The 20,664-nt window shown below is 39.5% G+C and overlaps 2 protein-coding genes across 2 annotated transcripts; one reads left to right on the top strand and one right to left on the bottom strand.

The window, feature by feature from the left end:
• Nucleotides 1-328: 328 nt before the first annotated feature.
• On the bottom strand, nt 329-9,804 carry trim65 (tripartite motif containing 65). The gene is made up of 7 exons (XM_058405499.1): nt 9,723-9,804; nt 8,743-9,195; nt 8,368-8,463; nt 6,241-6,471; nt 4,655-4,823; nt 4,463-4,552; nt 329-3,733 (listed from the first exon to the last, which is right to left on the bottom strand). The coding sequence occupies exons 2-7, from the start codon at nt 9,178-9,180 to the stop codon at nt 3,195-3,197; spliced, it is 1,563 nt and encodes a 520-aa protein (XP_058261482.1). The 5' UTR covers nt 9,181-9,195; nt 9,723-9,804; the 3' UTR covers nt 329-3,194.
• Nucleotides 9,805-9,811: 7 nt separating this feature from the next.
• Nucleotides 9,812-20,048, top strand: mrpl38 (mitochondrial ribosomal protein L38). Its single transcript, XM_058405502.1, has 9 exons — nt 9,812-9,957; nt 12,158-12,343; nt 12,584-12,715; nt 12,897-13,099; nt 13,541-13,613; nt 13,862-13,907; nt 15,527-15,685; nt 18,858-18,994; nt 19,883-20,048. The coding sequence occupies exons 1-9, from the start codon at nt 9,870-9,872 to the stop codon at nt 20,017-20,019; spliced, it is 1,161 nt and encodes a 386-aa protein (XP_058261485.1). The 5' UTR covers nt 9,812-9,869; the 3' UTR covers nt 20,020-20,048.
• The last annotated feature ends 616 nt before the right edge of the window (nt 20,049-20,664 follow it).

Raw genomic sequence — 20,664 nt, 5'->3', positions numbered from 1 at the left:
TGTTCAACCCAAAGGCACCTCAACGTACCTGTGGATCTGCTGTCCCTGTGCTACTCGTGTCTGTGTGCTTCTCTGGAGCATGACTCAAACTAACACTGCACTTTACCTTTTATTTTATTTTTTTTGGTCATGAATCAGTAGAAAAAAACGCTCTAAAGAAAATCTCATCCACAGATCCTTCTTGCTGTTAAACAATTCTGACTTGGATTATAAAATATAACCATCCAAGCATGCTCTCAGCTGTGATGTCTAACATAATGGATGTATTTTATTAAATTAAACACGTACAAGTTTAAAGGTTTACAAGGTTGTCTTCTTTCTTTTTTTTTTTAAACAGCAAACATACATTTTAAAAATACACTCTTCAGACTGAAAGACAGATTCCCTAATTGTCTTGGATGACACTTTCAAGTCCTGTGTTAGAACGTCTCGCTGGATTGGCAAAAATTAAATATATAAAACAGACGAAATGGTTTATGTTCTTGTCCCAGTATTATATTAGGATGAGTGGAGTGGATAGGTTTCACATCACTTATAACTGGAGTGCGTTTATCATTTCTCCCTGTGGAGAAGACGCTGCAAATTGTTTTGTTCCCAAAAAGATTCACTGTCCTTTATATATAGCTCTGGAAAAAAATAAGAGACCACTGTAAAATAATCATGTTTTTTTCTTACAAGTGCATGTAGTGGTGAGATGAACAGTTTTGTTTCATTTTTTGTGAACTGCTGACAATATTTCCCCTAAATGCCTGATGGTTTATGACCATCCATCTTCCTCTTGATGACATTCCAGAGGTTTTCAATAGGGTTCAAATCTGGAGATTGGGCAGTGGTCTCTCTTTTTTTTTTTTCCAGAGCTGTAGATCTACGATAAGCAGCTCAAAACCCATCCAGATCTTAACAGTCACGATAAAAAGACAGTTTAACAGTACATAATCAACTCAGTCCATTAAAAAAATAATAATATTCCCTTCACAGAAGGACAGTAATGTAATGTAAATACGCAGGGCTTAAAATAAAACACTATTTCTAGCTATTGCACAAGCAGATGACCCGTCTAGGTAGCAATGTGACGAGCAGAGGACAAACTCAAAACTCAAGACTGGTTGAGTGTATAACATTGTATATAGACAGAAAAGGACAGAGTGTGCTTTAGTTATTTAAAAAAAAAACTAATGTGGGAACACAACACCTACACAAAGAAAAGAAAAGCAAGGGACCTAAACAAAAAACATATTTGCAAACCTCACTCCATGCTATGAAGTTTGAAATAATAATCTAATAAAACCAAAGTGTCTATGAAGCCATATTCAAGCTAATTTTTTAAAATGGTACTAGAAATATGTGCTTCAGTGTTATCACCAAAATGGCTCAAAAAAAAAAAGGTAAATGACTAAGACTTTAAAGCAAAACAAGGAAAGTGACAAAATGGCATTTGTAATACCTCAAACTTAAAACCATTTAGGTTTCTATACTGTACAGCTAATAATATCGTGGAGTAGTTCTGCACAGGAAGAAAATCTCAGTTCGTATCTCACGGCAATTCACTACTCCTCCTCCTCCTCCTCTTCATTCAACGTGACCAATGAACTTATAAACATTGTGCCACATGACCACATTCAAGCACCTGAAGAACAGTCTAGGTGATACAACAGGAGAAAGCTGGGACGGAGTGGAATGGGGTTGGAAAGACAAAACATCTGAATGGACAATTATTCAGAGGAATCGTTTAACAAGTCCCAGGCATGGAACAGGCCATGGGGTGGGTGGAGGAGGAAGCCTCAGGTTGGGCAGAACAGCCCCCAGAAACATGGGGAAGTGGCAGCTCAGTGGTTAAGGTGCTGGACTACTACTACGACCATCAAGCTGCCATGGCTGGACCCTGGAGCAAGGCCCTTAACCATCAGTTATATAAATGAGATGTGGTAGCTTAGTGGTTAAGATGTTGGAATTCTGATCAGAAGGTTGTGGGTTTGAAGCCTCAGCTTGGCCAGAAGAGCCCCCAGAAACATGGGGAAGCAGCAGCTCAGTGGTTAAGGTGATGAACTACTACTTGAAATGTTGTGAGTTTGAGTCCCAGGACCACCAAGCCGCCACTGCTTGACCCTGGAGCAAGGCTCTTGACCATCAGTTATATAAATGACAAATGATATGTGGTAGCTTAGTGCTGAAGTGATCAGAAGGTTGTGGGTTTGAATCCCAGGACCACCAAGCTGACACTGCTGGACTTGGACAGTTGATGAGCAAAATGAGATAAATTCTAAGTCACTCTGGATATGGGCATCTGCCAGATGCCAAAAATGTAAATAAGTCACTCTGGATAAGGGTGTCTACCAAATGCTGGAGATGTTTAATATTATGTACAGAATAATAAATCCCATACATGTGAAAAGTGTGGCTTGACTTGCTCTCGGCAGGAGAAAAACACTGACTAACTATTTAACCTTTTACAGTAGTGAGCAGACACTGAGCTCACCGCTCAATAATAATTATTAAAGTTTTATTTCTGCCCAGGAATTTGGGGATTGCAGTACAAATATGCAGTAAGTCAGCAGCTTGCTGAATGCAGACAATGAATCAGGCGTGGTTCCCGTTTCCTCAGGAAATGTGAAGCTCTATAATACAGAACAGCATTAGGAGCTTAATGATTGATTTAAACTACATGGTCCACTTATTTGTCCGTCTGTGTAAAGCTGTTCGGGAAGATAAACATGCCTTATTGAGAGGCCATGGCTTATTTTTGTAGTACCGAATATTTTCACCATGCCACAAAGTGCATGAAGTGCAACACAAAATTTAACTTAAAACAAATGTAAAATTAGGGGGGAAAAGTGTTATTAGGTAAGTAATAATAATAATAATAATAATAATAATAATAATTAGGTGTTCACATTACATTAAATAAAAAATATAACTTGCGCTGGAGCATCGTTCTATAATGTCTTTGAGCGTAGTGCCTCAGTTTTTCTAATAAAAGTCTAGGTTTGGAGAAGTTGTTAGAAGCATGTGCTAGTGGTTACCATCTCCACAGCAGTTCTTGGAGGCCTGGAACTAATTTCCTACTCCAGTCATCTTAAGTGACCTTATGGTGTGCTTGTTTACTTGCTGCAGAGAGAAAGACGTTATAAACTGTTTCATGAGCTGAAATTCTGAGCTGCAATTCTGAGCTGCGGTTTTTGCTTTGAAAAAGTTGTTCACATTGTGCAGAGAGTGACGCTGACCCCCTCCCCGATCCAGCAGGCAGGATAGAGCTCATGGGAAAAGATGCAGTGGAAGGTGTGCAGCCTCACTTGGTTCTCCCCATAGTAAGCCAAAGTGCCTTCTTCGTAGTCCAGCAGCATGCCGATGCGCAGAGGCCGCTTGTTTAACTGCAGCTCACCTGATACAGGTTCTCCATGGCTGCCGTGCCAAGCGGTGAGCTGGCGTTCGTTCAGCTGAAGGCTCCATGAAAGCTCATTCATTCCCAGCATGGACGTCCTGCCTTTCTCCTTGCGTGGGATGCCCGGGAACGTCACACCTACGTACGCCCAAGGCTTGGACACCTCTAGCTCCCAGTAGTGGCGACCGTGTGTGAAACTCTCTGAGCACAAAACCTGCCAAGTGTGATCAAAACGCGCCTCGTCAGCTGGCACCGGATGAGGTCCTGAGACCAGGTGCTCTGCCCGTTGGTTGTTCTGAGAAAGCATGAGGTGAGCGTTGGCCGTGCGAGGGTCAAAGGTCAACGAACAGCGGTCTGTGACAAGAACGTGTACACATTAGCGTATATATTTTTTCCATTTTAAATTGCCAGTTTAATGCTGGTGTTGCAATTAGAACGAACTCTTGCAAAACTAAATAAAAAGAAAGCACATTTTACACACTTCTCTATTTTTTTCTTTCGTTTCATATTAAAATATTACCCATGAATCATTGCCCAAAGAAAAGTCAAAATAAACCTTACTATATAATACAAGTAAGATGCTGCTAATACAATGTAGACTGAGACAAAACAGGATATTTCCTATCAAATAAACGCATGGAAGTAGGAGTTTCCAGTCCATATTTTTTGGATTTATCTGAAGACGTGTAAAATAGACGATGGAACAGAAACTCTAGGGATTTCACTGTACTCCCTGTGACAGTTATCACACTTTACTATACTATACATGTTAAACTATTAAGCAAATTCTATAGATTCTGGTAGAAAACTTATCTTAGCTAGTTTAGTCTCAGGCCAAATACAATCCCTGAGAACAACAGACTGTGAAGTAACAAACATTTAGAACAGTAACAACGATTAAGGACAGGATTTGTTTTTACAAATTATTTAGCGTGTCTTTTTAATCGTCTGTTTGCTTTTTATGATAAGCTATTTATTCGAATGACAAGCCTGAGGTAGTTTTATCGCCCTCATAGAGGACAGGTAGGAGTCCCTTTTTTATATTAATGTAAATTTGTAAAAGGAATGCTTTTTTCTTTTTACATTGAATGAGGCCTTCTTTTCCTGCTGGATAAGGCGGAGTGGCTGGACTTGGCACTACAGCGAGCATTGGTCTTTTGTCTTGAGGAGAACCTGTGCAAAAAGAGCATGCGTCATTACAAAAAAGAAACACTGTTTATTTATCATTCACATAGATACACATAGATGATATTTGTAATTTAGATCTGTCCGAACCTTCTTTGTTGTGGCTCACAGCTGCATACACAGCTTTATCCAGATCCTCACACACCAGCTTTGAGATACGAGACAGAATGTCTGTGACCGGATTCAGCTTCTCCTGAAGGTTTACAGTGACGTCTACAGGAACAGAACCCATTTGTGGAACCTCAACCAGCCTGGATTCCTGTTTTCACACAGACCACCAGATCATGAACAAGCCAACACACCACCTAAAGAATCTTAATATTATCCGTGTCCTGCCTGATTGACTACTGGATCACTGCATTCACACCTAGCATCATGAAGTGCTGTGAGTGGCTAGTCATGAAACACTTCCCTCCACACTGGACCCATCCCAGCATGCCTACCCTCCTAGCCGCTCAACAGACATCATATCTGCAGCCACTCACTTTCACAGGACAAAGATGTATGGGTGGCTGTTCATAGACTTCATCCCACAACAACTGAGCATTGTTGCTGCTACATTTAATTCACTAAACAATAGTATATAGTCCATTTTTGCAATAGCTTTTCCACACAACACTGTTCTGTTTTCTTTGTGTATCACCGTTCTATTTTCTTTGTGTAACACCTTAGTGTTAATTATTTTTTTAACGTTTCTATCTCCGACTCTATTGTCATATTAACGTGTCGTAAAAAGCATTTAAGCATTACTGTATCATATATATGTGACAAATAAAATTTGTATTTGTATCTGTTGTTCTATGCGTTTATTACTCTAGACTTGTCTCACACTGTTGTGTATTAACACTTTATATAGTCTTGTGTACTGTAAAACTGTATTACCCATGCCTGTAATTACAAACTATATAGAGAAGTGACAATAAAAACCTAATTGTGGTCTAATTAACGCAAAGTGTCTAGGGTTTTATATACACCGATCAGGCATAACATTATGACCACCCGCCTAATATTGTGTTGGATCTCCTTTTGCTTCCAAAACAGCCCTGACCCCGTCCTGCACTGTGTATTCTGACCTCTTTCTATCAGAACCAGCATTAAGTTCTCCAGCAATTTGAGCAACAGTAGCTCGTCTGTTGGATCGCATCACACGTGCCAGCCTTCCACTCCGCACGTGCATCAATGAGCCTTGGCCGTCCATGACCCTGTCGCCGGTTCACCACTGTTCCTTTCTTGGACCACTTTTGATAGATACTGACCACTGCAGACCGGGAACACCCCACAAGAGCTGCAGTTTTGGAGATGCTCTGATCCAGTCGTCTAGCCATCACAATTTGGCCCTGGTCAAACTCGCTCAAATCCTTACACTTGTCCATTTTTCCTGCTTCTAACACATCAACTTTGAGGACAAAATGTTCACTTGCTGCCTAATATAACAGGTGCCATGATGAGGAGATGATCAATGTTATTCACTTCACCTCTCACTGCTCATAATGTTATGCCTGATCAGTGTGCATACAGAGAGAGAGAGAGAGAGAGGGAGAGAGAGAGAGAGAGAGAGACTGAAAGACACCAACATTACCATCTCTTCAAATCTAGACCCACAGACACACCCATGAATTCAGTGGTCTGAAATCTTGCACCTGTGTGCAATGCTACAATATGCAAGTTGTTTCAACCTGAATGAGCTGGCAGTCGGGGAGGGAACACAGGCTGCTGATCTGCTCCTGTAGCTCTCTGAGCTGCTCGAGTTTCTCCTGCAGGTTGCTGAGCCGAGTCTCTGCCTGAGCCACAGTGCTGGCTTGCTGCTGCTCCAAGAAACTCTGTGTCACTTCTTGTTTTTCAATCAGCACTTTCAGCAGCTGGGAGAACTTGGCACTGACCCACTGAGACACCTGCTGAAGCGACACCTGCAACAGTTACACAAGCGCTGAGAAACAGGAACATTTTCAACGAACACTTCAGCTCATCCTTTTACACCTAACATTCACTTTAAGGTTCTATTTTGTTAAACAATCCCATTTATGGTAGATGACAGGTGTTATCCATTGTAGGCAGATATTATCTATGGTATCCATGAGAAAACAATTGTATTGTTTTTAGTTTTAATGATCATGATATTCAGACAAATTTGACACAAGAAGAATAAGATAAAACATAAAATCCTTGATTTATGTAAAATTATAACACCTGCCAGCAGAACCATCCCCAAGCATGTGACATTTTTGTGCATCCATTGTTAAGAAGCAAAAAGAAGTCATGCTATATTGAGTATTAAAAATAAATTTACAATTTCAAAAGAGATGACCGGCATCAGTGTATCATTAATTTTGCTAATCAGTGAATAAAACATGTGGATTCATAATTGATATATTGGTATAATATACAGTGGATATAAAAAGTCTACACATCCCTGTTAAAATGGCAGGTTTGTGTGATGTATAAAAGAAAATGAGACCAAGATAAATCATTTCAGAACTTTTTCCACCTTTAAATGTGACCTATAACCTGTGTCAATTTCTATAATCAATACAAGTCAAATGAAAAACAAGTCCATCACAGGGCTGGAAGGAAATATTAAATGTTCAAAATTCCAGTCAATGTTGGCAGAGGACCTTCAGGCATTTGCTAGAAAGCTGAAGACAAAGAGGCACTTCATCTTTCAGCACGACAACAACCCACCCAAATCAACAAAAGAATGGCTTCACCAAAAGAAGATTAAAGTTTGGGAATGGTCAAGCCAGAGCCCAGACCTGAATCCGATGAAAATCTGTGGGGTGATCTGAAGAGGGCTGTGCACAGGAGATGGCCTCACAATCTGATAGATTTGAAGTGTTTTTGCAAAGAAGAGTGGCCAAATATTGTCAAGTCAAAATTGTTTGTTTTTCAACTGAGTTGTCCAGGTTATAGGTCATCTTAAAGGTGGAAAGTTCTGAAATGATTAGTCTTAGTCTAATCTTTTCACATCACATAAATCTGGCAGGGTGTGTAGACTTTTTATATCCACTGTATATAAAAATTTCACATCATTTTAATATCATGCAATAGTCAGTTTAAGAAGCCTAAGTTGCCCAAGTTGCATGAAAACATATCCCTCCTTCCTTATTTCAAATGCCATGTAGGAAAAAGGCTTACAGCTGAGGCGATCTGTTCCAGTTACAGGACCAGGAAAATGGTGAATTAATCAGTCAATGTACTGCATGTTAGTACTGTTAAGAAGAATTTTCCTACAATTAAAGTTACATGACTATTACACAATAGTATATGGCCAAAAATGTATGGACACCTATATGTTTTTTCCCCCCAAAACCACTGCAGCAAGGTTAGAAGAGCAGAACAGAATAAAAAGATGTCATGTCTATGCTGTAGCACTTAAATTACCCTTCACTAGAACTAACAGACCCAAAACCTGTTCCAGCATGACAGTGCTCATGTGCACAAAGCAACATCCATGAAGACATGGTTTGAAAGTTTGGAGTGGAAGAACTTGAGTGTCTGGAACACCAACTTTAACCCAGACCTCCTCAAACCATTATCACTCTCTGATTTCACTAATGCTATTGTGGTTGAATAAACACAAATCCACACAGCCACGCTTCAATATCTACTGGAAAGTGTTTGCAGAAGAGTGGAGGTAATTACGATCGTGATGGGATGATCAAAAATCAAATAAGGGTGTCACTGGTCAGGTGTTTTGGTCATATCGTGTAAGCCCAGAATCACTTCTAAACACTAGAAACTAGCGTTTTGATTTTAGTATGTTTGTACAATACTGTAACATCTCATGAGGTTGTGTTCTTTCTTACTTTAGCTTCAGCGATATTTTCAGAGAGCACCTGAATGTTATGCTCTGTATCCTCCATGCACTTTCCAATCTCCACGGACTTCTTCTTCATTGCCTCCTGTCAATTAACATAAACACTGTAAGAATTGATTATATATAATATACTAAAAGAATTACATAGCCTGATGCATAAAAATATACCGGATATTGAAATACTTTTAGCTACAGCTGGGAGGATTTCTAATATGGCTCAGACATCATCATCTATTCTTTATTTTTTTGTTGTTGTTATTGAGCAATGTCCGACTTCCAAAAACATTATGGAAAAAAAAAAGAGTAGCACATTAATGCATTACTACAAGAAACAGTTCTCACAAGAAGAAGAAGAAGAACTTACTTCTCTGTTATTCCTTTCTTCTTCCACCAGCACCTTGTCATGATCTTTGCATTCTTTCACAGAGCACACAGAGCACACACATGTACGATCGCTCCTGCAGTAAAAGATAAGAGGCTTTTGATGGTGAGGACAGAGCTCCTCGGAGCCATCTTCAACTCGGTCTGTCCTACACGCCGTACCAGCAGCTCTCTCTGCCGCGTTGTTGCCTGCCACTTCGCTCAAAACGGACAGGGACACGTTTCGGTTCAGGGCGGGTCTCGGGGAGAAAGTCTTTTTGCAAACCGGGCAGTTGAATGATGTGTTCTGAGATCCACCTTGCTCCACCTGATCCCAGTGTTTGGATATGCATACCTTGCAGAAGGTGTGGCCACAAGGGATAGTCACTGGGTATTTGAAGCGCTCCAAGCAGATGGAGCAGGTCAGACTGTGCTCCTCCATGACCAGACCTGTGTACTGGGCAATAAAATGAAAATGAGGCTACAGACTAGGCAAATTTTGCAACAAGGGGTGTGAGAAGTTATATAAGGAAGACAATTAAAGTGTTATGGATGTGACTTTTTTTCTTTTTCTCTTTCTTTAAACTTACTTCAACCTGCAAAGAGAACACACCTAAAAGCAAGATATTTATTTATTTATTTACAAACATTGTAACATAGCTCTATGTTGCATTATAGTGCTTAAAAGTGATGCATAGACCAAATCAATAGGCATAAAGGTAAAATATGAATGAAAACCATTTCACACTATTAATGATCATTTAATGAGTCAATATTAATTATCATTAATTTATCAATTAGAAACACAGGCATCTAACCAGATCACATCACCGTTTTGACAGCTAACAAGCTAACAACAACCTAAATGTTAACATTCTGATTCCCTCCCTAAATCCGCCCGTTAATCAGAAGATGCACCACAACGCACAATGCCTTATCTACTGACCATCTTATTCTACAATCTTTTAAAACATCCATACTTACTGCGCTTAACTAACAGAGATGTGGCGCTAGCAATAGGAAGGTTTGCTATGCAGGACCTCGCAGCTGGACAACCCGTGACGTGGTACGCAGAAAGATCCTCCTGAGTCTGCTGTCTACGTCACTCCTCACGCTTCAGCGTATTCCAAGATGGCGCTGCAGAGGACGGTGGCGCGGGTGCTGCGCATAGGGACAGATTTAGGGGTCAGCAATAAGGCGAGGCATTTTAAAACGGCAGGTCAGTGATGAGTTTTGTCTTTACTCTTCGCCGTGTTTGTTTTGTGATCTTCACTCAAGTGTATATTGTGTGATCATGGTCTCTTTGCACTGATGCTAATGTCACGCCTAACTGATACTGAAGGGCTGAGTGAGAGCACATGAGATTTAGAGAGGTCTGTTCTTTTTGTTGTTTACCAAAAATCGGAGTGTTTTATCATATTTCATTTATTTGTTTTCTATCATGTTAGTAGACATAAATTGGCTTGTCCATATCTTGGTCCACCGTTTGTGTAGCTGATGATAAATTAATTGAGTTCATATTTACATGTCAGACATTTTGCTGCATTATTTGGATTAATAACAATTGATTATAATTGGTAATTGGTAATTGATGAGCCTGAATCCAGACATGCTTCATAATGTATTGTTTTGGAGACGGATCAATGTTCACAATCTTTTAATTTCAAGGTCAAGTAGCCACAAGGTGCTCTGTGTGTGTGTGTATATATACATATACAGCTCTGGAAAAAAATAAGAGACCACTGCCCAATCTCCAGATTTGAACCCTATTGAAAACCTCTGGAATGTCATCAAGAGGAAGATGGATGGTCACAAACCATCAAGCAAAGCTGAGCTGTTTGCTTTTTTTGCAAAAAGAGTGGTATGAAGTTCCCCAACAGCAATGTGAAAAACTGGTGGAGAGCATGGAGCCAAAACGCATGCAAATCGGGGTTATTCCACCAAATACTGATTTCTTAATGTTATTTAGCCAAAGCATTAACACAATTTGTTTACAAATGATTTGCATTTTGTTTTATTTGAGTTATTAAAGCTCTGCAAATACTGCATGATCTTGGGTTATTTTGATGTGTTGTCATTTCCTTTAAATATACACTCTGAATAACAATAGTTATATTTTAAATTTAGGAGAAATATTGTCAGCAGTTCACAAAAAAATGAAACAAAACTGTTCACCTCACCAATACATGTACATGTAAGAAAAAAACGGATTATTTTGCAGTGGCCAAACCACAGTTTTACTAATCTCACTCTCACTCACTCTCCAGTGTCTATTCTGGAAATGCTGGGTATGAGGATTTGACCCCAGTCCAAATCTGGACACAATCATTCACAACTATTCAATTCAGTTTTAACAGTGGACATTGTCTCAAAGCAGCTTTACTGAACATATGAAATATTGTACAAAAGCTCAAGATTAATATTAGACTTGTATTTAAAATTATAATTTGTAATAATCCCTAATGAGCAAGTCTAGGGCAAATACGGCAAAGTAAAAACTCCATTCAGATGATAAGGGGAAGAAACTTTGAGAGGAACCAGACTCAAAAGGGAGTGTGTGAATTACCATCAACACCAGAGAGAGTGATCATTCATAATCATAGACAGTCAGTTGGAGCTCCTGAGCAACTAATTAATTAGCTCAACATCTGAGTTCATTATTGATTCAACACCAACTATTTAATGCCAAAGTCTGGAGATAGAAAGTATGTAGAATGTTCTTTTGTGTATTGATTAGGAGGTTATTGTCCTCAGCGTCTTAGCCATTTCACCTACTGACATGTTTTTGAATGAACACTGAGAAAACCCTTGCAGATACCGAGAGATCATGGACAGAGACTCCACACAGACAAAGCTTATGAATAAAATCCTGCAGCAAGCGCTACTCACAGATGGCATCTTCAGAGCATGAACCTTAGATTTCAAATAATATGAGCCTGAGGTCACAGTTGAGCAAAGCGAACATGATGAATATTACAAGTCTATGCATGATATCCTACTCTTTTTATTTTGTGTTTACCCTGTTTATTGAGTTCAGTAGTATATGGTACGTGGTTTGAACACTGTTCTGAGTTTCCAGTGTGACCGCTGCCTCTACCCCTGGTTGGAATCTTGTCGCTTGGTGGTGCTCACTGACGCTGTAGATGGATCTGTGTGGACAGCCTATGACCCAGAAGACAGCCATGGGCAGAGCCACTTGGGGACTTTCACACCGTCACAGATCTGCTGTTACAGCTTGTGACAGCAAGAAATTAGTGCCTCTCATGAACTCAGGAACTACAGTGACCTAATAGAACCTGCTTTGACACAATGTCCACTGTAAAAGGCACTATACAAATAAATTGAATTGAATTGAACATCACCGTCACTACAGGAGGCTTTATTCGTGCCCCTGTTTGATTTTCCTATTTCCTTTGCAGCTGTACTGTGTCGCCGGACTGCACCTCTTGGTCCAATGCCAAATGAAGACATAGACTGGAAGAACCTGGAGGCTCTTGAAAAATATTGTAGCTATACACGCTACCTCCAAACTGCAGAGGAAGCCATTAAAAAAGACGTCTGGTGGAAGACCTACAGGAAACATCTGGAACAGAAATCTGACAATGGTAAAAAATTTTTGTTAATGTGCAATCTTAAATACATGATAAAAAAACAAACAAACAGGACTTTTTCCAGTTATTGATGTTGATGTAGTGCATTTCCATTATAAGAACTTTGTCACCTGGAGTTATAGGTAAAATTCTTTGCTGGCATGAACCCAGCTGTGTTTGCCATGAAATAGTTAATTCTCTTAATTATTATTATTTTTTTTACTTGGAGTGAAATATAACTTGTCTAATCAATAGACTTTAAGCCAGTGGACATCGGCTTGCCTCACTGCCGACCCTCCAGGTTAAAGGAAGCTCAGGAAAGAAGAAAGGTGATGAAGGAAAACAAAAAGAATCCGGAACTGGAGAGAGCCGCTCGTCTACGCACGTGTACGTAATTCTTATATCTTATTACACAGTTACCTATGATGGAGTTAAAGATTATGACTCGATCTTGAATAGTCAGTCAATGAAAGTGTTTGTATAATAAAAGTCTTACATTATTAGTAGTAGTATTAATGTTACATGCTCAGCATGACCTTGAGTGCTTCTCCCCCTTTTTGGATTCTAGTTCGCATTCCTTTAGATGAAGTGAAGCAGGAATGGGAGAAAACTAATGGTCCTTACCACATACGGAGGCTGGCAGAGCACTATGGAATATACAGAGACCTTTTCCCCATGGCTTATTTTGTTCCAAGGGTAATGCTCAGGGTGGCGTATGGTGATGACAAGAATGCCATGGTGCATTATGGCAATCATTTATCACCTAGTCAGGTGAGGCTACCTGAACAAGGCTGTGTGTGCGTCCCAGATTGCATACTTAGACACTATGTCATTTTGTAATATGGTGTGAGTAGTTCACACTGAATATTCCAGTTGATGAAGCGCACATCAAGACCCCCTGTTGATGCACTTATTCAGCTAAATAAATAAATAAAAAACGCCGAAGTGTGGAACTCGACGATCGCGGCTTTGCCTACATAGAAAAAAAGGGGCGGGGCTAACAGGTGCGGACAGTGAATGAGAAAAACCATTAAGATGTCTATGAATCTATCGACCCTAGATGCTAGAGTGCATTATGTAAGAGCGTAGTGTCTAATATGCCATTTGGGATGCAGCATCTGTTCCTCCCATGCAGTAATCTTGAAGTTGTTGCAGATGCTGGTTTAAAATAAATAAATAAATAGCCATGGATTTGTTTACTTTGTTTTCCAGGCTTCATCAGCGCCTCACATTAGCTTCGAGGCAGAGGAGAATTCTCTTTGGACGTTGCTGCTAACAAGCCCAGGTAAAATAAAGCTGCAATTTATAACATCCATACTTGAGTGCTGGTTAGTTTATTCTTCACTTGGCATTTTCCCAGCCATTGTGGTTATATTCATAAGGGAGGAAAAGGAAGTGTTTTGTGTTCCAAGCATTTGTGGACACTTGTGGTCAGTTTGAAGTTGCACCACAAGATGGCGACAGCGTTGGTTTACATGGTTGTTTGACATAGTAACGTTTGAACAGGGGAATAACTTGTTTCTGTTTCCCCAGATGAACACTTGCAGGATGGTGAACAGGAGTATGTGCATTGGCTGGTGTGAGTATTTAAACTCCAATTTATCTTTTCTACCCCATCACAGATTCTAGAGGCTAGCTAGCTAGTGATGTTCTAGCCAACACAAGAGGAGGGATAAGTAAAAACAGGTCCATTTTAAAAAACCAAAGAAGCTGCGAGAAGAGCACATGGCCTTTTGTATAATGTAGTGTTGAGCACAAGTGTAGTTTCTAAAGGAAGGGTTAATAACTATAATTAATATTTAATATTGGCTACAGTGAGTTTTTGGAAAGTGTGTTCAAAACTGCTTTAATACATCGACCAGGCATAACATTATGAGCACCTGCCTCTTATTGTGTTGGTCCCCCTTCAGCTGCCAAAACAGCCCTGACCCATCATGCACTGTGTATTCTGACACCTTTCTATCAGATCCAGCATTAACTTCTTCAGCAATCTGATCTCAACAGTAGCTCGTCTGTTGGATCGGCTCACACGGGCCAGCCTTCACTCCCCACGTGCATCGATGAGCCTTGGCCGTCCATGACCCTGTCACCGGTTCACCACTGTTCCTTTCTTGGACCACTTTTGATAGATACTGACCACTGCAGACCGGGAACACCCCACAAGAGCTGTAGTTTTGGAGATGCTCTGATCCAGTGGTCTAGCCATCACAATTTGGCCCTTCTCAAACTCGCTCAGATCCTTACACTTGTCCATTTTTCCTGCTTCTAACACATCAACTTTGAGGACAAAATGTTCACTTGCTGCCTAATATATCCCACCCACTAACAGGTGCCATGATGAGATCATCAGTGTTATTCACTTCACCTGGCACTGCTTATATGTTATGCCTGATTGGTGTATATACATTGGCATTATATAATGTTTATTGTACAATATTTATTGTATATAAAATGTGTGTACATTATAAATAATGCCAATGTATATACACCAACAGAAACAAGTTATATTTATAATGACTGATGATTACAAACCGATTCCACAAGAGCAGCCAATAGAAATCTGTAAATCCCTGCTGTTTGCTTCTTTGAGGACAAACATGATGTGATGGACATCTAGTGATAGTGGCAGCACTGATTTCATCTACAGTGGGCTCCAATACTAGTGAAACCTCTAGTGTCTCTTCTGCATTTTTTTTTTTTTTTTTATAATTTCTGTTCCTGTGTTTTGCTGCCATTTCCTTCCACATCTTCGACCAACAATCTGTCTGCCGCTTTTGGAGCCCAAAATATTTTCAGATCTCTGACTTTTAGAAAGTGGGGAAAAATCGCTGGCAGCGTTCCTCATTCCGCCCTTCTCCTCCGTCATGTGAGGCTTGTTTGTCAGATTGTGCATTTCTCTATTATGCAGCATAATACGTATTCAGAAAAATCTAAATTCAGAGGTGTAAATATTCACAGTATTTTGAAGTGCGCACAATAACAATAATCATGCATATTCATATTAAATATTCAGTAGTAAAGGTTTTTTTAAATAGTAAAAAGTATCCCAGATTTTTCACTGTTGTCTCAGACATTTGGATCCCACTGTAGTTTTTAAATTTATACTTTGTTTGTTCATTTATTTATTCATTTATTGGTGTAACTTTGAAATGAAATGGTGGTGATGGTGATTTCTATGTAAACCTTTCATTTACACAGTGGTAATATTCCTGGAAATGCTGTATTTTCTGGAGAAGAGATCACTCATTACGTGGCTCCGTTCCCTGCCAAGGGAACAGGATTTCACAGATACATCTTTATCCTTTTCAAGCAGGAAGCTGTTGTTGACTTTCGCAGTGACATCAGACCAAAGCCCTGGTAAGCTGAGAAACTTCTCTGCTCTCGCACAGAGATCACAGTCCACCACTTATCATATATAGATACATACACCCACACGCACATAGATAGCATTTTTCTCCCCGTTGATGTGCCTCAGAAACAGTCTTGTGCCTATCTTGCTGAAATGACTCATTTTTCATGCTCAAGTACAATAATGTTGTTATTCGATTACAAGAATTATGCACATCCTGATTAATACCACTGACAAGGATTTCCTTCAGTGGTGTATTGACCGAAGTCCTTTTGTTCCAGTGGCACCTACTGACTTTCCTTACTTGTTTTCTCATTGTTATTTATTTTGAGTTCATACTTTCAATCCCTAATTAAATCTACCCATGGAGGTCAATACAGTGACTTCTGTACCGGTTCCAAGCCGGGATAAATAGAGAGGGTTGCGTCAGGAATAAAGCATTAAACTGTGCCAAACTTAATCATGCGAATCGTCTACTCTGAATTTCATACCGGATCAGTCGAGGCCCGGGTTAACCCCGACCGCTATCCGCGCCATTGACCTACAGGGTGCAGGTGGAAATTGGGCTACTGTTGGTCGAAGAAGTAGAGGAGGGAGGAGAGTGTGTAGACAGAGAGAGAAGAGGAAAGGTAAGAGTGTAGAACTGAGAATAGGAACTCTGAATGTTGGTACTATGACAGGGAAAGGTAGAGAGCTGGCTGATGTGATGGAGAGAAGGAAGGTGGATATGCTGTGTGTACAGACGACCAGGTGGAAGGGTAGTAAGGCTCGTAGTAAAGGAGCAGGATTCAAGCTGTTTTATTATGGTGTGGATAGTAAGAGAAATGGGGTAGGTGTGGTCCTGTAGGAGGAGTCTGTGAGGAATGTTCTGGAGGTGAAGAGAGTGTCATACAGGGTGATGAGTCTGAAGTTAGAGATTGAAGGGGTGATGTTGAATGTTGGTTAGGGTTAGGTTTTGAGTTAGAGGAGAAAGAGAGATTCTGGAGTGAATTAGATTAGGTGATTCGGTGAGGGTATTCCCACGGGTGAGAGAGTGGTGATAGGAGCAGATTTTAATGGACATGTTGGTGAGGGAAACACGGGTGATGAGGAGGTGATGGGAGTTCAAGTTTGGAGTTCAAAAGGAAAGGAAACTTCAAGGACAGATGGTAGTGGACTTTGCTAAGAGGATGGACATGGCTGTGGTTAACACTTATTTTCAGAAGAGGGAGGAGCATAGAGTGACTTACAGAGTTGTGCAAAGTGGAGGTGGGACTGCATCAGGGATCGGCTCTGAGCCCCTTCATGTTTGCTATGGTGATGGACCAGTTGTCAGAGGAGGTCAGACAGGAAGACGACTTCCATTCCCTAGTTAGAACAGATCTCTTATGGCTTCCTGTGACCTTAGAGTTCAAACAAGGAGGACAGTGTAATGGAACTGATCGCTCGACCAACTCATTTATCTTGTCGTATATCTTTGAACAACATTTAAGATTTATCCATACATTATGAGCCCTTGTTATTTTTTTTAAACATTATGTGCAAAATTCCCTGTCCTGTCTCCATCATGGTTACACTGAATAGCCCCTAGTTTTTGAAAGCAAATGTCCTCTGTCTGGTTTCATATTGAGTATGACGGTTTAGGCTAAAGAGGCACATGCTCCTCATTGTCAGAGAATAATAAAATCTGCTTCTCTCACACCATGTAAGGAATCCCTCAGCTAAATAATGATTATATAACAGACTGTTGTATTAATGCCAAGTACCACAGACTGCCTTTGACCCACATTAGGAAATTTCTACTTATATGGGTATAATTTCATGTAAAATTCTCATCTCATTTCTGAATAATACGTAAATTTGTTATTAATGTTTCGAAAATGAATTCAAAAACCCAGCTAAAACTTATACGTGTATATTGCTCACAAGCTCTTGGTTACACAACTCCGCATGACTATATAAAGTTGTATAAAAGACATTGTTTATAATCTCACTCTCTCACCCAGAGGAGGATGCATTCCCAGATGAATCTTGTTCCTCTCAAGGTTTCTTGCTCATTACAGATAAATACACATTACATAAATTTTAAACTTTGCCCCAAAGCAGCTTTTTATAGAAATCGAAAAATTCTGAATCGAAAATTCACTGTTCATCGTTAAAAACTGTATACAAATAAAATTTGATTGAATTGAATAGACTTGTGGCACGTTTAATATGAATAGAAGAAAAAAACAGTAAATCAATATGAGAGCATCAGACCTCACTAATTGTCAAAGGAGTGGTCTTTCCTTTTATGCAGGAAAAGGAAATCATCTGGTGCTTTCACCAACTCCCAAAAATAATCCCGCAGCGGAAGATCTACATAGATCAGCTCAATATCTGTTTAGCTTGACAAACAAACAAATAAGACAAAGAAAAAGAAAACAGTAAAAATTCCCCCAACTCTGCAGACCCTTATATCATGTCCTCAGTTATCTGATGACTTATCAAGATTTCTCACACCAAAACCTGCACAGTCAGACTTTTAGAAAACAACAACACTATATATAAAAAAAAGAAAGGCTGTTTTTCCCAAGTTTTCAATGGCAAAATAATAAAAAAGATTCAAAAGGAAAAATAGATCCGAGGTTTATCCGGACACCCCCAATCGACTTTACAACACATTAAAATGGCAAAATAAAAAAAGGATAATGGGAAGAATAAAACGCATTATGTGGTCTATAATCTTATATAATAATCTTCTGAAAGAGTGAACTGTGGACTGTTTGCACAAAAGTCTCCTGTTACATGTGTTTATTTACCTGATTACAATGAAATTTCACAATGCCTGTCTGAAATAACACGAGAGAATTGCACCGATGCCATGGAGGCTAAACCACCTAGTGGTGGATTGGTTTACTGACTAATGGTTTCCATACTGCTTTGAAAAAAAGGTCATAGCAGGAATCCAGGTAGGTGGAGATAAAGTGCTTAATGTACTTGGCCTTCTTTTTGCATATTAAAATGGCTTTTATAAAAAAAAAAATTATTCAAAGCATGTGGTAAAATCATCTGCTAATGCAACTTTAACTTGACAGCTCAGCTAAATGAATTTCCCAGAAATTATGCACAAGCCTGCAGAAGTTTGCCATTACCAGAATCCTGTATAAAGAACGTTTGGCACATACCTAAAGCGTATTTTGTTTGTGTGTGTAATTATAGTTACAGTCTACAGCAGCGAAGTTTCAAGACTTTAGACTTCTACAGGAAACATGAAGATCAAATGACCCCCGCTGGACTGGCTTTCTTTCAAAGCCAGTGGGACAACTCGGTCACCAATACCTTTCACATGTTGTTCAGTAAGTAGTTTATATAAAAGACTCCATCCTGGGTTGGACTTCTAGTCAGGAAAGTAGTTGCAATTTCCTTCCTAATTTCATTTAAAAAGGTCTTGCACCCGGAAACAATCTGATATCGCTTAGCACATTATCTTTATCTTTGCGGTCTACCACATTACAGACTAAGCAATTGTCCAGCGAAGGGGGGGGGGTAATTTTGTAGTATGATTTACAGGAATCTAATGTTGAATTGCAGAATCTAGTCACTTTTCATGTCAGTTCATTTGCACTCATCCGTAACTCCATCAGAACAACTGAATAAAATAATAAACACACCAGGCTTTAAAACAAAAGCCTCCCTCTTAAGCCATTGTTCTGACCATATGATACGCTAATCTTTGTCAGTTTTGTTACTTAGCGACTAAGTTTAACACTGCATACACTGCAAATATTCTAACCCATGATAATGACAGTAACTCCCTCCCTCTCATTATTACTGTATTATACAAAACGAAAAGAAAAAGTTAAAAACTGCCGCATTTAACGGAGTGCATTAGAAGTATTGTGAAAGAAAATGAAACGGTGAAAAGCCTTGATGTGAGTGTAGCCTTAGATCTACAAACCAGACACTTAGTTGTTTCCAAATCATTGTGAGTGCCTTACCCCAGCACAAACAACAAATTGTTTCCAATTTGCTAAGTAGTTTTGTCAATGGGTTTTGCTCCACTAAGCATTTTCACTCAAGTGATTACTCATTAATGTGTTTTGGTTTACAAGAATGGGTGAAGGAAACCTGAGCTCAAGTTGCGTCATGGCCAATTTCAAGTCTTTGTTACATAAGGATGGAGTTAAGAATCAAAGTCTAAAGTTAAAATAATAATTTTTAAAAAATGCTTTTTCCGTCCACAGATATGCGAGAGCCAGTGTTCGAGTATGACCGACCACCAGTGTATCACCCACCCCAGAAAAAATACCCTCACGGACAACCGCTGCGATACATGGACCGCTACAGAGGCAGAAAAGAACACACATATGGCATTTACTAAAAAGACATGCATTTCTTGTAGAAATTTCTAATAAATCTATGTACATCTAAGAAAATCTTTAATTGTACAATTGTACAGGTGTCCGTTTGCCAGCCATGAATCTTTTACAATTTGATCTGGATGGATGGATGGATGGATGGATGGATGGATGGATGGATGGATGGATGGATGGATGGATAGATAGATAGATGGGTGGCTGCGAGGATGGATGGATGGATGGATGGATGGATAGATGGATAGATAGATAGATAGATAGATAGATAGATAGATAGATAGATAGATAGATAGATAGATAGATAGATGGATGGATAGATGGATGGATGGATGGATGGATAAACCCTGAGGGAGGGAGGGATGGATGGATGGATGAGAAGGCGTTAAAACTTGATGCATTTTAAGAAGACATTCACATGGCAGAAAACCTACTGACCTTTTCGAAGGTCAATCGCACTGACCATTCTTGACCGTTTCCATTCAACAATATTAGCAGTTTGTTCTATATTGTTAAATAACAGCAGTTCTTTCTTCTTTCTTTGTTAAATAACAGCAGTTTTAGTACTTTTTTTTTTAAGACCAGTCATCTGATAGACATCCCTGTAAATGAGTTACTATAACTAGTACTTTTTTAGCACATTAATTTGAGCT

Source organism: Hemibagrus wyckioides, linkage group LG13 (genome assembly GCF_019097595.1).
Source record: "Hemibagrus wyckioides isolate EC202008001 linkage group LG13, SWU_Hwy_1.0, whole genome shotgun sequence".
NCBI classification, from domain to species: Eukaryota; Metazoa; Chordata; class Actinopteri; order Siluriformes; family Bagridae; genus Hemibagrus; species Hemibagrus wyckioides.
Note: the sequence above shows the minus strand (reverse complement) of the source record. Positions and strands in the feature narration are given on the sequence as shown.